At 39.7% G+C, this 16,517-nt stretch overlaps 1 protein-coding gene across 1 annotated transcript in view; it reads left to right on the forward strand.

Annotated features, from left to right (window-relative positions):
* LOC131976749 (neuroendocrine convertase 2-like) overlaps positions 1 to 16,517 on the forward strand; it is a 199,894-nt gene that overhangs the window by 99,382 nt on the left and 83,995 nt on the right. The window contains exons 7-9 of the mRNA XM_059339903.1: positions 14,092 to 14,129; positions 14,889 to 14,968; positions 15,996 to 16,084. Of these exons, the coding sequence (XP_059195886.1) occupies positions 14,092 to 14,129; positions 14,889 to 14,968; positions 15,996 to 16,084 (207 nt within the window). The remainder of the gene's footprint in view (positions 1 to 14,091; positions 14,130 to 14,888; positions 14,969 to 15,995; positions 16,085 to 16,517) is intronic.

The following is a 16,517-nucleotide window of genomic DNA, read 5'->3' on the forward strand; positions in this document are numbered from 1 at the left end:
TATGCATAAATCTCATGTCACACTACATATCTCTCTCTTACACACACATGCATGAACATGTGAAAATAATCACACATGTATGAATCATCATACAGACACTTTGCCACATGCTGAGGAAGCTACAGTGTGTACTGATAGCTGCTGACAGTGATATGTGTTGGTGTGTGTCCTTGCCTTTGTGGTTACGGACCATTTCCCAATTCATGTACAGGCAGTTAGAGACTCGGGGGATCATACTGGTGCTATTGACCTTTTTCCTCCAGTAGCCAGAGATCACTTTACATCAACCCTCGCCTTCTTCACTGCCAGCCTTTGTCTTTTTATGAAGTTTAAACCAAAAGATACTCACCCTAGATCTCTAAATGCCTCCTAAAGCAACAACACCTCGAAATGACACAAGTTTTATTATTTATACATCAGCTTATTTCTCTGACAAATCAGCTTTAGCAGCTAATCAGCCCATCTCTCTGTTTTGCAGTGCAGTGATGGAACGTCCATGCAAAACACAAACAGAAGATGATTTAAAGGTGCTCTGTGTCCCATCTTTAAACATCATTATACCATTAATAGTGATACCCTGGTGCAATTACTGTAAACAAATGAGGCCATGGGCTAGATGATTGGTAGTCTGTATCTCGCTTCATCTTTCAGGGAAACGCATAACAGTTGCTCATGCTAACATTTATTCTTCCACAGGGAGGAAAGTTCACACACCAGCCTTTCACTGTGATGCACTCACAATATTGTCAATATTCATTTTTCTCAAAATAAAATGATGATGATGCAGTCATAAATCTGAACTCTTCGCAGTAATAAAAACTCAACTGTAATCAACAGAAATAGATGTTTTAAGTGTGAGTACATATTTCTGTTGTTTTTCAGGCTTTCCATTTTTTAATGTCTGAATAATAAACGTACCAAAAAAAAAAGAATGCACATCTTCTTACCTCACAAGCAGACCAAACCAACACCAAGTCCGCCAGACTTTATGGGTGAAAGCAACCTCAGTTTTGAAGTAACTAACAGCCTAATACACATCAAGCACTGACAGAGAAGTCAGCTGGATAAACAGAGAAAGAGAATGGAAAAAACATACAGATTCCTTCTATTTTAGTTGGACACAAATATCTCAAAAGTGGCAATGATTTATTGATATTGAAACATAAGGCATAGCTTCTTGTCACAAGGGGTTTAAAGTAAAACACTTGATGTTAAATTCCTTACGGGGGCCGACAGAGATAACAGCAGGAGAGGAGAAAACTTGCAAAGGCTGATATGATCCTTTAATCCTTCACCCTCAGCTGTAGCCTTTGCCCTATAGCAAGGACAAAATCCCTCTACCTTTTCACTTTCTATCAACATGATGACATCACGTGTGTGTGTGTGTGTGTGTGTGTGTGTGTGTTAGACAACTATACAGCTCCTCTTGACTTATTGAAAAAGGAGACTGACTACTGAGGGCCCCGTGGTGCGTCTGAAGTCCTCAAAGCTGCTGACCTCCTCACATCCAGAGCTGCTCGTGGTTGAGACGCCTTTGGATTCTCTCTTTTTCTCTCTCTCTCTCTCTACCCTTTTGTTTCAAAACAAGACTGAGGCGAGCATTGTGGAGGGTATTTAATGCCCCTCGCTCTCTGTCTTTGTCTTTTGCTCTTTTTATCGCCTGCCTATCTCTCACTCTCTCTTGCTGTCACCCATCTCACTAAACCAGGGTGACATGACCAGTCCTGGGTTGCTATGGTGACAGTCCCACTGGTATGGTGGCAGTGGCGATGGCAGCGTTCATCGGGTCCGCGTGTGTGCTCGCAAGTGTGTATTTCTGTGTTCTCGTGGGTGTGCTTTGCCAAACGGCGGTGATGTGTGTAGTTGTGTGTATAGATGCCTGTGTGTGTGTGCGGTTGGGTGTATGTGTGTGTGTGTGTGTGTGTGCAGGCGTGTTGCGTTGCGGCCTCCTGCAGATGTTCTCTGGCCCCAGTGCCTCCTGCCAGCTGCTCCGCCCCCAGAACTCACAAACACACACACACAAACACACACACACACTCCTCTTAATTAAGAGCCCTGTGCCATGGTGGGCGACTCAACGGGGGCATGATGGCACTCACACCACATACACACACTCTTACACACCAGAAGTGCTCAGCACAGTGTGTGTGTGTTAGTTGTTTGTTTGTGTGCGTGGGTGTGTGTGTTTCGGTGTGTGTGGGGAGATGATCCACTGGTGTTGCCCTTGAAGCCCTGTGGTCGTGATAGTGGTGGTTCTAGTAGGTAAACAAGCAGCTAATCAGGCCTATGTGTCTAATCCACACACTCCAGCAGACACCACAGGCAGGGCTACTGACACTAACAGACTCTTTCTGTTCAGCGGGTGTTGAGAGGAGGAGGAGGGAGTTGGGACAGTTGGAAGAGGAGGAAGAGTGGGAGAAGCAGCCAGGATATGGTTAGAGACGGGGGCAAGACAGAGGAGGAGGGAGGAGGTGAAAGTGGAGTTGGAACTGCCTAAGTAGATGGAGGAGGGAGTGGGAATTTTTGCGGTAGTTCATATCAGGAGGTTGATTCAGTCAGTAAGGAGGAGGAACAAGAGTAGAGAGGCAGGACCCGGGTGTTCATATAGACTTGGTTCGCTTCCAAGTATTTTTGCAAATAAGCTTGTTCAGACAGACATTAGCACTGTGTGAAGAAATGCAGCCCCCTCGTTCATTTCAATCACACCACTGTGGTTACGCTGTGGGGATGCCAAATCCTGAAGTCTCTATTAAAGCAATTCAGAGATTCTACGTTACGTCACTCAGCAATGCAGTGAACCAAATACACGTAAGGACACATTCCTGGTCCAGTATTCTGGAAACTGGACAGGGTAGCTCTGCTGATCGTCACGTTTAAAGAGAAGTGATTGTCACTGTGATCACTGCAGGGTTGTAAAAATGTGTGTCATAGTGTAGTGTTTCTCACCGGTACTGAAACAAAACGCAACCAGCCTCTTGCATTTTTTTAACACTGTTCTGACTGCAGTCTGATTGCCTGATTGTAAAGAATTGTGAAAATTGTCCATATCCCATAAATTACAGAAGTGCACACTCTTCAAGCCACAGTTGTATGAAAATAAGTTGTTGTCATATTTATTAAACTGTCACTACATCCTGAATGTAGTACATGGGAAAGCTAATGTGTGATGTTCCTCTCTCTTTTTTAAACTGGACAATAATGCTGAAAAAACATAAAACATAGAAACATAATTTTACACAAAAACAGTACACAGCACTGATTACTGTGAAAATGTAATTTAACTTCCTTTAGTATAACTTTAAATAACATTAGAATGATTGCATTTTAAATGTAAAGTATTGGAATTATTGATAATTATGAATATGGTTATTTTGTCATTGTTGCATTTCCAGTAATGAAAGGCGTACTTGTCTAAGGAAATGGCCTCCTGCCCTGTGTGGTCAGCGGATCACAGGCACGGCAGAATCAGGTTGCATAGAGCAATGTGAATTGATTTGATTGAGAGGCGGTGCACATTCCAACAAAAGAAACAATCAAAAACAATGCTCAAAATTTTAGTGCATACTGCCAAATGAATGGATTCTGTTTGGCTGCTTGTAAGCCGTCCTAGCTTTGATGGTGGTGCACTCAATCTTTGTCCTAATGGCTTTGCTCACTGGGTTTGTCCAGAAATAAGCCAGAAGAAGACATTCCTGCACAGTGAACAGAGGCACCGTTATATTCTACATATAAGCTTTTTTACCAAAAAGAATATTCAGATCCAACCCCTTTGTACTTGCCAACATTTTTGAATTACAAAGTAACTGAAATGGATTACAATTACATGTATTTTGTAATTAAATTAGGTATACTGATAAAGGTAAATATAAACAGACAGACATATACAGCAGATGAATGGATGGGTGCAGTAGTAACATTTATTTTCTTAGTTTCTTTAAACTATTTAACATTAGTTTCTCTAGATACAGTAAACACAGACAGCATACAGGTATATAGAGGTCATGGAAAAAATATTAAACCATCATTTTTCCTAAATGTCTTGTTCATTTTAATGCCTGGTACAACTAAAGATACATTTGTTTGGTCAAATATGATGATAACAACAAAAATAGCTCATAAGAGTTAACCTTTAGTTGTACCAGGCATTAAAATGAACAAGAAATTTAAGAAAAGAAGGGTGTTCTGATGTTTTTTTCCATGACTGTATTTACTATAAAAAAATATATCGTGGATGGTGTATAGCACAAATGATGGAAGCCTTTCTTTTTTCCCCCTGTGGATGTTTGTAAATCCATTTATTTGCTTCAGCCCAGCTGATGGAAACTTACATATGATTCATATTTTGCATCCACTTTGTGCAGCATTTTAAGTTTTCAGGTTTTGTAATATCGTTTTATATCTAAAAACGGGGGATAAAGTGGCCAAGTGGGTATTATTAGAATGTTAAATGTACACTGTCCCTGTATATTCTTCCATATTGTGCCCTCAGTCCCTCTTCTTTAATGTTTGTCTTGCTTAGTTTGTCTTAGCTCTTCATGCTCCTTATTATCTCTTTTTCCCTCTGGTCTCTTTTTAACCTCACTCGTCCCTCTAATTTCTCTGCTTTCTCTCCATCATTGTCTCCCTCTTCTCTCTCTCTCTCTCTCTCTCTCTCTCTCCCTCCTCCGCTCTGTCATCTCCTCTCCTCTTTTCCCTAACACACCCGGACACGACAGAACACCACGGATAGTTAATAATTCTCTAATTTCCGCTCTTCACGGCGTGTAGAAGGTGTCGCAGATAACCTGATTTATCAGACGGCTATTAGAATGTGAATCAGGGGTATTAAAGCAATGGACATTAACGTGCACATTGTTTAAACAACGCCACGGGACTAATGGATTTCAAAATGAATTTGTCAACACCGTTCTCCGTGAATATAATTAGTCAAATGAGAGCAAAGCAGTGGAGGAGACCAGAGGAGGAGTTCAGCAGGAAGAAAAGGAAGTCATATACAGACAGTGCAGCAGGGATCTATGAATCTAATAGATGGAGGACCGTACACTGGCTTCTGCGACTATGATGTGTGTCGAGTGATTCTGATGGAGACGAATGGCATAACCAGTGCATATGTCAAATACAGAGAGAAAATCACCTCCTTTTTTCCCCACGGGTACTTCGTTTTATGAAAAATTAACAACATATTAGACATGCTGAATAATGCCAACTGTATATCACTGGAGCGGTGTCAGTAAGTTATGGCGCTGACATTCAGTATTGTTGTCTGCACTTTAATTTTTCAACATTTTCAGCATCACAGTGATCACAATGACTGGATGAATGGTTAAAAGCAGAAGCAGGAGAGAGTATAATGGGTTTTTTAGAGGAATTCAGTACATTTATCTGTTGCACTTAAACACATAGAAAATGTAACAAAGGAGCATCTTGGGAAGGAAATGGTCCATAGATTACAAGCTAAGTAATAATTACAAGACTTTGTTTTTTGCCCATTCGTTTGGTTAATTTTTGCGTCAGCAGGTCATTTTAAACAATAAAACAATGATTTGATCCAAGTTTTGTTTGTGTAGCCAAAGCTTTATATATAATTTGAGCCACACTGTTGCACTTGGGGATGTTTTTCTTCATTACAATGAACACACTACATATTATTTTGCACCAAAAGAGTTTTAATCCGCAGCTGGAACACATGCACCACATTTACTCCTGTCTGGGCTGGATGTTGCTAAAACTGCTGTACCCAGCTCTTCTAAGAAATCACCAAATTAATAATTAGATATTATTATATTAATAAAATTAAACTATATATATATTATATATAATAATAATAATATTGATAATGTATTTATTTCTATATTTAAAAATGTATTTATTTATTTAATCATGTAGCACCTTTCATAACATTAAAGTGTGTTACTATACATGAAACAATAACACAGGTATTAATATAAGGAGACACAAGGAGAAATAACATTAAAATAATGAAATCCAAAAAAATAATAGATACAAGCTATAAAATAGCTGATAATAGTGAAAACAAATTTTAAACATGTAAACACACACACACACACACACACATTCATATCCTCAGTTAAATTGTGTGTTTTGGCTTAAGAGCTACACACAGGGTAGCATTGTTAAAGTACAAAACAGAATAAAAACAAAAATCCAACAGTAGTTTCATGATGTGAACACATATTCTTGGTTTTATCACTGAGATTTCCTCCTCTGCCCCAACAGAATGACGGTGAAGTGTTGAGGACTCTTACAACATTTTTAAAAAAGTAAAACATTCAACAAAAACACCTCTCTGCAGACAGTTAGTCAAGATAATCCTGAGTCGTTGCTGGGAACAGTTTGTGACTATTTCGTTCTTTCAGTAAGAAGTACTTCCAATGAAAACAGTTCATGATGAGGTTATGATGAGGTTTTCCAGAGTAACAGGGACATTGTTTCAAGGAAGACAGGTTGTTGTTGTTGATTTTTTTTTTATTTAATTTTGTGATGCTGTGAGCTCCACAAATGAAATTTCATTCACCTTCATTGTATTTGTGCAGAGTAGTAGCAGCAGATTTGATCCAGCCACATCCAGTGGATGGGGAGAGTGGTGCTGAAATAATTTGTATTTTCTGAGAGACTTTTGTGTTTTGTTTTTGTTTTTGAAATGAGTAATACTTACTTAGGGGTGTAACAGTTCTGAAACGGAGACTAAAGAACTGCAACACAGTGTCGACTGATTTCGTGCCACGGTTTCTTGAATACAGCTGTTGCACAAACATAACCTTAACCCCAGATTGTAACGTGACCATTGCCGGCCGTCAGATGTAGCGAGTGGACAGTGACCTCAGGAGGAAAGCTAAGAAGACAGGAGGAAGGGTTCAGAGCTTTTGAACAACAGGTTGTGTAAAGCCAGACACATTAACATTAAAGAAACATCTGAAACCCAGATATCAAACTGTTAGGCGCAAGTCTCGATCCATATTATCTGCTGAGGGAGTTTTAAATCATTAACATCCCACCATCAGCTGCTGCAGATGTGCTGAGTGACTCACAGGTTCAACTTACCAACATTATGCAATGCAAGCATGTTGCAAGTACTCACTGAGTTCAATGCTTGGACCCTGTTTATTGGCACTTGGTATATTTAATTTGTCTTTGATTTTATGGACCATTTGTATTCAATTTCAAAGTTTTAAAAAGGATAAAGTCAACTTTAGCGATGTGTAGTCCGGACCTTTTATTTAGTTCATTTATGTGAAGTTAATCCATAAAGTTATTCCATTCCTGTTCTTTAGTGTTCTAGTTAATAAAAAAAATGAAAATGTTTACCCTGGGTTTTTTTTTTCCACTTGCACCTGTTGTTTTTTTTCACCTGCAAAAGACAACAGCACAAAATCAGAGGCATAAGCCGAACCATTGCTCCAAAAACCATGTCTGAACTGAACGGTGTATCTGGAGAATCATTTCACTAATCTGTACTGATTCTGTACAGATGACATTCAAAGTCCTCATGTCAATTTTTTGCCACACTGGCTTACTGTAGAGTTCACGTCAGTAACCTGACAGACCAGTCTGGCTTCACTTTCTTACTAAGCCTCTAGTGTACATCTGCCTTCCTGGATCATTATTCTATATAATCCTGTGGCACTTTAAGGATTTGCACTTGTGTTTCCAGTTGTTCTCACTGATTGACAGACGATGTTTAACTCGCAGGTAAAATTTTTGATTATTTTTCAGAAGTAATAACAGTAATGTAACAGCTGAAAGCAAAAAAGAAACCCACACACTGAGGAAAAACAAAGACATTTCTCTAAAGTGGAGATCTCCATTGAAGGAAGCGTTTCAATGAACTTAAGTCCCAATGCACACACACTTCCTCTGCCACCTCCAGCTTCGTGTCTGGGTCCACCGCAGGAGGAGAGCTGGCCGCTGGGCAGACAGGGCAGCGGGGTGTGGTGAGGGGGCGGTGAATGTGTGCCTCTTGAATACTAATGTCCCACTTTAGAAGTCAACCTCTTCTCCATCCCCATATACCCTCTGCTCTGTCCCTCTCTCTCCCTGCATCTTTTTTTCCTCACCGTCATTCCCCTTCAGTCTTCTCTTTTAGGCCTTCTCTCATTTATTTTTTTTCTCACCTCCCCCACTACTCCAGTCATTTTCTCCATCTCTCTCCTTCCAACAACTTGTCTACTCCGTCTTCTCACGCCTGTCCTCTTCTCCTTTCCTCCCTGTGCCAGGCTTTCAATCACCCACGCTCCCTCTACATCCTTGTATCAAACCTCCCGCCCCGTATCACTCATCAAACTTTGTCTTCTCCCCAAGATCTCTCTCTTTGCCATTCACTTTTTAAACCCACACAAACACACGTACACACACATCCTTGACAAAGCCAGCTAATTACAGGCAAGTGTTCACTCCAGCCTTTCTTAAATACCGAGCTGATTAATGAGACGGAGGTGTAGGGCCAGGAAGTCTCACCCTCAGCGGGTGGTGATACACACCCCTGTCTTTCTGCAGCTCAAACACACACACACACACACACACACACATACACACCTTTCCTTTTCTTTTTCACACTTGCAAACGCAAATTATCAGCCGTGTGCAGCTTCATCACAGAACTGTTGGTATCATTTTTTATGGCTTACCTTCTTCACGCTTCTTAGCCCTTCTTGATTTTTGCTATTATTTTTGGTACAGTAACTCTTACTGAGTAGAGCTAAGTGGTGAGAGCCAGCCAGGGGGCCCCAGGTGTAGCAGGGGCCTCCTCTGAAGTGATGTCAGCTCATTGTCTCAGCGGCGGTTCAGGCACGACTCACCGTCAGCTCAAAATGGCCTCCGACACATCTCTGTGGCTGATTTGTGTGTGCGTTTGACCCTGAGGACCAGTCGTGAATGCTGCGGGAGCAAGGAGATAGAGTGCAGCTGCTGCCGCTGAATGCTGACACACATGCGGAAGCAGCAAATGTGCGCGCACGCACACACACACACACACACACACACACACACCAGCACAATCACAATCTAGACTGGGTCAGCCAGGTTCAAAGCATTTGTATTCATGGAAGGTTTTGCATTGGCTCCACCACCTACAGTGTTTCATCTAACTGTGGGACGTGGCTTTCTACTTTCACACTCAGAAGACCTTGGACTGTGTTGGAGTGTGTTTATGGCTGTATTTATGGCAGTATGGTGCTACCTGAGTGAATGCACCTGACTGAATGCATTTTTCCACTCAGATCATCCTTGTAAATACTTGAAGGTGAAATGTTTTTGATGTTCAGGTTGACCCTTGTGGCAAACCACCTCTGAGCATACATGTGCTCATGCTGTGCACGTGTCAATCCTCATCCGAATACACATTTGTCCACTGTGGAGAAGCATGCACAAGCAGATGTCCAGGAAGAGCCTTTGATCTTCCATTGGTTGGCAGAGATGTCATATAACTACAGACCCATATCAAATGTACTTTCCATGGGAAAAATAATTGAGAAAATTGTCTACCAAAAGTGTTATCAATTGAAATACAGTTTTGACATTTAAACAGGATTTTGCCCCATCTTTACACTGTAACAGCTTCACACTTGAGTTGCAAAAACCAATAGGGTTGCAAAATTCGAGGAATTTTCAAAGTTGGAAACCTTTCATGGGACTTAATGGGAATAAACTGTAATATATACAAATAAATGGCTTATGATAAAACCATGTTTATATTTATGTTTGGGTATGATACTGTTTGTTTAAATATGATACCGTTTGTTTAATTACCCCCAATTTCCATTTTTCCCCCGCATAAATTCCCATGGAAAGTTTCCAATTTGGAATATTTCCAAAATTCCCCAGCTTAACTTCCCATGGAAAGTTTTTGGGAAATTTACTGTAAATTTTACCCTAGTCCTAAATGACATTCAAATGAACACTGACTGAGGCAAAAATGTATATTCCGGTATTATTTAGATAGTCAAACATATCGTTTTGTTGGAAACTGGGTTGGCTCCAAACAATACTTAAATCTACATTTGTCTTTCACAATAAAATGATGGTCCCATTGACACACTCCGTTATTGGATTCAGCAAATGAATAGTCATGTCTCTCCCGCACTGTTTATCTCCTTCTTCTTCTGCAATCTATTTTAGGGCTGCCCAAGACCATTTTGATTGTTTTAAAGATTGTTTTTCTCCTATAGTAGAATGATTGGATACAGCCGGTGAATATTTTGGATATTACTGATAAAGGAAATATGTAAGATGCTGTCTCCTGTTATCTCCTGTTATGTTGTAGTTGGCTTGATGGTTGCCTTTCATTTAAACCTAATGTTGATGATATTCTTAAAAAGCTGAGGCTGAAGTAAGGTGTTTTTTTTCCAGAAACAATTCATGTTTTGCCTTCAAGGCCAGAAGAAGACTGGTCTCTGCTAAGTTTTTTACTAATTCTTGATTTCGGCACATCTACACATTGTTTTCACATGTGAGATACTGTTTATATAAGTGCATGACTTTTGTGACAGACCATACGTATAAAGCCCTTGCTCATCATTTGCACTGGGCTGGTTGGCCATCTCTGAATTTCCTAAGTTCAGTCATTGGTACCTCTTCATTTATTAAGTCATTTAGGGTAAACTTTCAGCTTACATTTCTACATCTGACTGTAGTGATAGTCTGAGATCACAAGATATGTTCTTGTTGTCTGTGCCAAGTGCACGAACTGAACTTGAAAAGAAAGCTTTTATGTGTCCTCCTCCCCTTACTTGGAATAGCCATCAAAAAGACTTGAAGATTTGGTCCCTCTGCCTAATTTTAAAAGCTCACACAAGAGCAATGGTGAATGAATCGGTTACTAAGATGCTAATATCTTAGTATTTTCAACAAGCCAATGTATTTATTCTATATTTTTATTTTAAAAAATAAATAAAAATGAAACATATGTACCCGATAGACAAACTCAGTCCAAGGAAGTTTTTGCTGCAGATATTGCCTCATTATTCCTTCTTGCTTCCTCCATCCTGCTCACTTGTTATGTGCTCCCTCCTGAGCAGTTTGACATTAATTCCTAAATGTCTCCATTATAAACTTGCAGAGGGATAGTGTCACCTTTTCTACACTGAGGTCACTGGGTGGTCGTCTTTATGTTAGGTCCTGACACACTCACACATAGAAACACACGTGTGACATCACACTAAGGCTTCTTCCTTACAGTTAAGTCCTTTGCCTCCTGCAGACAAGCAATTTTTTTCACGTAACAGCAGAGATTAACTACATTTATTTCACCTAGTTGTCCATTAAAATTTTTAGCCTCATTCAGACTTTGATTTTGTTTATGAGCTTGAACGGTTCTCCCTAATTGGTGATTAGACCTTCTTAACATTGCTGTTCACTGTGATATGAACTGGGGAACAAGGGTTGGTTCACCAAAATTATAAAAACATTTCCTCACATATCCTTAGTTCAGTAATTCAGATGAACCGTCCCTTTGAAAATAACCATCTTTAATGGCATTTTGTTTATAGTTAGATGATAATAATAATAATAATAATAATAATAATAATAATAATAATAATAATAATAATAATAGCATAATAATATTAAAGATAATGTATTATTTTGGTGAAAATGCAGAATTTCCTGAGCCATAATGTATGCAACACCAAGTATTTACTAACCAAGAACCCCTGATGTTAGCTGTTTTTTCCCCTCAAATACTGGGTATTGTCTTTTTTTCTTTTTGCACATAATTGCATAAATACATAAAAAAATAACAGGCAGCATCAGAGAAAATTGAAGTTTAGCGATTCTGACCTGAAAAGGACAAATACTGGAGCAAAAGAGATTGAGTTGGAGCAGAAGATGTGAGAGCGTCTCCTGATTTCACTGATGATAAAGTTGGAATATTATAAAGGAAAATAGATCAGCCTGAGGGGGGATTTGGAAAAGATATCTGACATTTCATAACTCTTTAATGAATCACTTGAAATCCATATGAAGACATCATGTTGGCCCATAGTGCTGAATCAATCAGTACACCTCTTTATATCAAAAGTATGCAAAAACTTGCTCAGCATGCTTGCTTGGCCTTGTGTTCTGTGTCGAAATCCAACTTGGCTCAGGCGAGGAGGAAAGTTGGCCAGAGAGCCCTTTCTCTTGTTCCCTTGAGAATAAGAAACTAAACATCTATAAAAACGCTCAGTATCAACTGGTGCTACATTTTTCTTTTACCCAACCACAGTTGCTATAAACATAAAATGTAGCTGTTTGACAAAATAATCTTAATCTCTGAACTGCATATCAGTGGATGGAGAGCGAGAGATGTGGTTAAAAGAATGCAACTTTAACGCTCATAAAATTCTATATTTATCCCAAGAAATAAAAATGCCTGGGACGCACTTCACTGGCAGAGTTTGATTCCCAGCATCAGTAACTCCAACTAAGCTAAACATGCAGAGAGAAGAGTAAGATTAACACAAACTGCATGTAAAGTATAAAACAAAATTAAACAGCAAAAGGGAAGTTTGTCTGAAGAAGATCCAAAGTGGTGGACGAGGAGAGAATAAAGCATCAGTGGTTATGTAGATGACATATAGCAGGTTGACCTGGCATGGTATGGCACGGCATGGCAGGCTCCAATGAGGCCTCACCCACCCAGGGCTCCATCCCGCTTGAGCTCAACACAATCAGGCCTCAACGGCAAAACCGACTGCAGGTTACCATGACAACCCGGAGGCACTGCCTGCATGGGACAAAGGCTGGCAGGTCCTGTGTGTGTGTGTGTGTGTGTGTGTGTGTGTGTGTGTGTGTGATTGAGAGAGAGAGAGAGAGAGAGTGAGTGATGTCTGGCAGAGCAGGCGCAGCCCTCCTGGGGCCCTCATTCGTTTGTCTCTTGCTGAGACCACAGGAGCCCTGATGCAGCAGAGATGGAGGAGGAGGAGGAGGAGGTGGTGGAGGTTGGGGTGAGGAGAGGAGAGGAGAGGGGGAGGACGGTGAGGGGGCAAGTGAAAGAAAGGCAACTGATGTGGAAAGAGAGAATGATAAAAAGATGTAGAGTGAAGGAAAAGAATAAGAAATGCATTTTAAATTTGAGGGACGATGATTGTGTGCCCATTTATTCATTCACTCATCCATCAGTCAAGTGCGATACCTCATACAGCAAAGCCCAGGTCTTGACAAAACTTGCTTTGAAAAATAGGCTTCACCGTTACATTTGGCAAATTAATTACACCAATTAGTAGGGTACTCAAAATTTCAAAGTTTTAATAACCTGTCTACCACATTGCAAGTTCAAATGACTTGAAACAGCTCTTACATGGCTCCACAGAAAATAATGAAACAAAAAGGGTGATGATGGTCTTACTGCACCAAAATATTAGAAATGTGGAGTTGGTGTTTTTAAAGTCTCATTTCACTCAAAACTATGTTTATTTTTATATGTATGTCCCCTAAAATGTCTGACCTTCACTAAACTGACTTGTATCTGTGCAAAATATATATAATATGTATAAAGTTTGACACTAGGGAGGTGTATTCACATTCCTCTAACTCTGAAGGGAGAGATATGTGCACTTCACTACAATCTGAACTTCAAACATGTGCGGTGCAAGCTAGTAGAGATACTCTATAAAAGCCAATCAAAAGCTGTAAAAGAAATCTGAAACCTACAGTGCAGAGCCAACTGTAGCATCATTGCAGATATTATTGCATGTTTCACAACCACTGAGGCTGTGTCAGCCAGTTACAAGCTAACAAACTAAATAAACAAGCTAAAAGATGTTAACTACACTTATCATTCTGATCCATCTGCTGGTAACCGATTTTGATGCATAACAGACTGCTCATCTGAGTCCGGAGGCTCACCGATGTTTCATATTGTTCCAACAGAGAAAACAGACCAGACGCAGACAGTACTGCTGCACACCCTGAGCTCTGCAGCTCACATAGGTCTTGCGCCAGTCAAGAGATAAACCATGTTAAATAAAATTTGTATTTTTACATATTTCAAATCCTGTCTGGAGGGAGGCTCTAAACTCTTTGTTCAGAGTTTCATTATGCAGATAATACTTTGATTAATTGTTTTTACTAATTTAGAAAAAATTGTCATTTTCAGGTGTCGATCACACAAACAAGGACCTGAAGAAAAACTTTGTAAGTAAACTTTAAACGAGATTTTTGAACAATAACTGATCTATTCTAGTGTTTGACGTGCAGTAGATCGCAGGGATGGGTATGCAATGTAATTTCTGATTCAGGTGTCTTTTTATGAGGTTATAGTTTTCCATCAGTGCTGTTTGGTTACACAACCATGTTTGGATTTTCATTAGAGTGAAATCTGTATATTGACTTTCTCTTAAACTACCCAACTCCTCTATTACTTAAATCCTGAGACAATAAAAGGCTCATATAGTGATAAAGCTGTAAATACAGTTAGACTGGTGTTACACTGGCTAGCCATAAAGCATATGTGGAGTGGCAGTGTTGTTTGCTCCTGCCTTGTCGTTTATAATCCTATAGGCAGTTCGAAGCACACAGGCCAACTTGTACTTTGTCAGAGCAGATTGTCTGGCATGGATAAGCCTGGCTGGAGAGAGATACATAATTGCTCTTGTACGGTTTGCTGCCAAGACATCCTCCTCCCGTTATGCCTATATACACTGGCACACAAGTCATTCAAACATGTTCACTTTTATGAGGCACGCATAAACCACACAGACACAGTCACAGGCATCTCCTCTGTGACAGTGATTGCCGTCAGTCAGGAGAGAAATGTTGACAGACTAATTCAAGTGCCAGTATCAAGAGTTTTTCACGGGACTCCTTCATTTCCTGTCATGTCACTCTGATGTTTTGTTTTGAGTGTTGCATTGTGTTACACTCTGTTCCATTTGTTTTCTGTCTGGATTACAGGAGGCCCTCGCCAGTTTTGACCTGCGTGCTTCACACGGTCTGTCTCATGATCCCATGCCTATCAGAGATGAAGAGAACAGGTAATCACTCCTGAAATCCTCCTGCTTTTGTTTTCTTATAAAAATCAATGAACTGACTAATTAGACTGTAACACCAAAGACACAAGAGAATAAGTGTAGGAAATTGATTAAACACTGTATTTATCTAATGTAAGATGCAGGCATTTATATGTCTAGGCTAGCTAGCTTACAGTAATAACCAGCAATAGGCCAAAAAGCATCCCATTCACTAAAGGCATTTTAGCTAGCGTTAGCTAACTGTATTTTGTGGGGTAACAGGCTAAAATTCTCACAAAGCCCTGTTAACAGTAGCAGTGTGCAGTTTTTAAGCGTTAAAGCTATCCTTTTTTATTTGATTTGGGGTTATTTTTTTTAATTTCTGCTTCTTCTGCTGAGAGTAAGTCGACAGATGTCCAGAAGCTCTGGAAAACAAATTTATATGCAGAAGATGTAAAAGTCAGTTAATTTAAAGGGTAGCAGTGTTTTCTTTAATTTTAAACTAAACATTAAAGTCAGACAGAGACAGCGTTTTTCTGTCAACTCATGGATATAACTTTAGCATAACCACCTAGCTAGCTAAACAGTAGATTATATAATGTACAAAAAGAGCCTGCTTTTTTCTGAAATCAAGGGCAGCAAAAAAGTATTGATCATTTTCAGTGGTAAGTCTGTCACCATTGTAACTGTAACAAACAAACTGCCGATGAGCCCACTAAAGGATATAGTGCTCCCAATGTCATGGGGAATTTTACAGCATTTGAAATTGAAAAAAATACAAATGGCTACATACATGAAGTGTTGAACCCAAAAATCTATATTTCAGCTGTGTAAAAACAATATATAAGATTCATAATGTTTTCCGTGATTTGAGCTGCTTTTTTCAGTCTCTTGATGTCTTAAAATCAGGATGTACTGTCTGTTTTTGTCCGTCCAGATTGCATTTTGAGTGTGCTCAGGTCAACACATCAAAAAAAAAGAAAAGAAAAATCACATCTCTGCATATTCAGTCTCTGTAAATGGCTAACATCTTATTCCCCCTGTGTTTCAGTCACGGTACCCGATGTGCAGGGGAAGTTGCCATGGAGGCCAACAACTCCTACTGCGGTGTAGGCATCGCCTTCAATTCCAGGATCGGAGGTGAGGAAAACAATCCAGCTTTATGAAGACAGTGGGAGGCAATGCATTGTGGGTGTACTGCAGTGGCCAAGACTATGACATGGCATTTTCAAAAACACTTGTAGCAAGACCACTAGTTGCTTATAAAGTAGTCACTATTGTGTGATAATGCAAAAATAAAATAGTAAAATAACTTTTTCCATTTGGAGTATAATCTAAAGCAGCTACAATTTGAATGTGCATGAACATGTTATGGCTTGTTGATTGTAAACATAAGCAGTATAAAATGAGTCAGCTAGAGCCTTACTCAGTCTGTTATGTTCTGTCAGGGGTGCCAAACTGCAACTGAAAACATCTACACTGACCCTAAGAGCTCAACACTGCAAACTTAAGAAAACATATGCAAATAGACACAACACAAGCAGCATCTTCATCAACATGACAACACATGTGC

This window comes from Centropristis striata, chromosome 8 (genome assembly GCF_030273125.1).
Source record: "Centropristis striata isolate RG_2023a ecotype Rhode Island chromosome 8, C.striata_1.0, whole genome shotgun sequence".
NCBI classification, from domain to species: Eukaryota; Metazoa; Chordata; class Actinopteri; order Perciformes; family Serranidae; genus Centropristis; species Centropristis striata.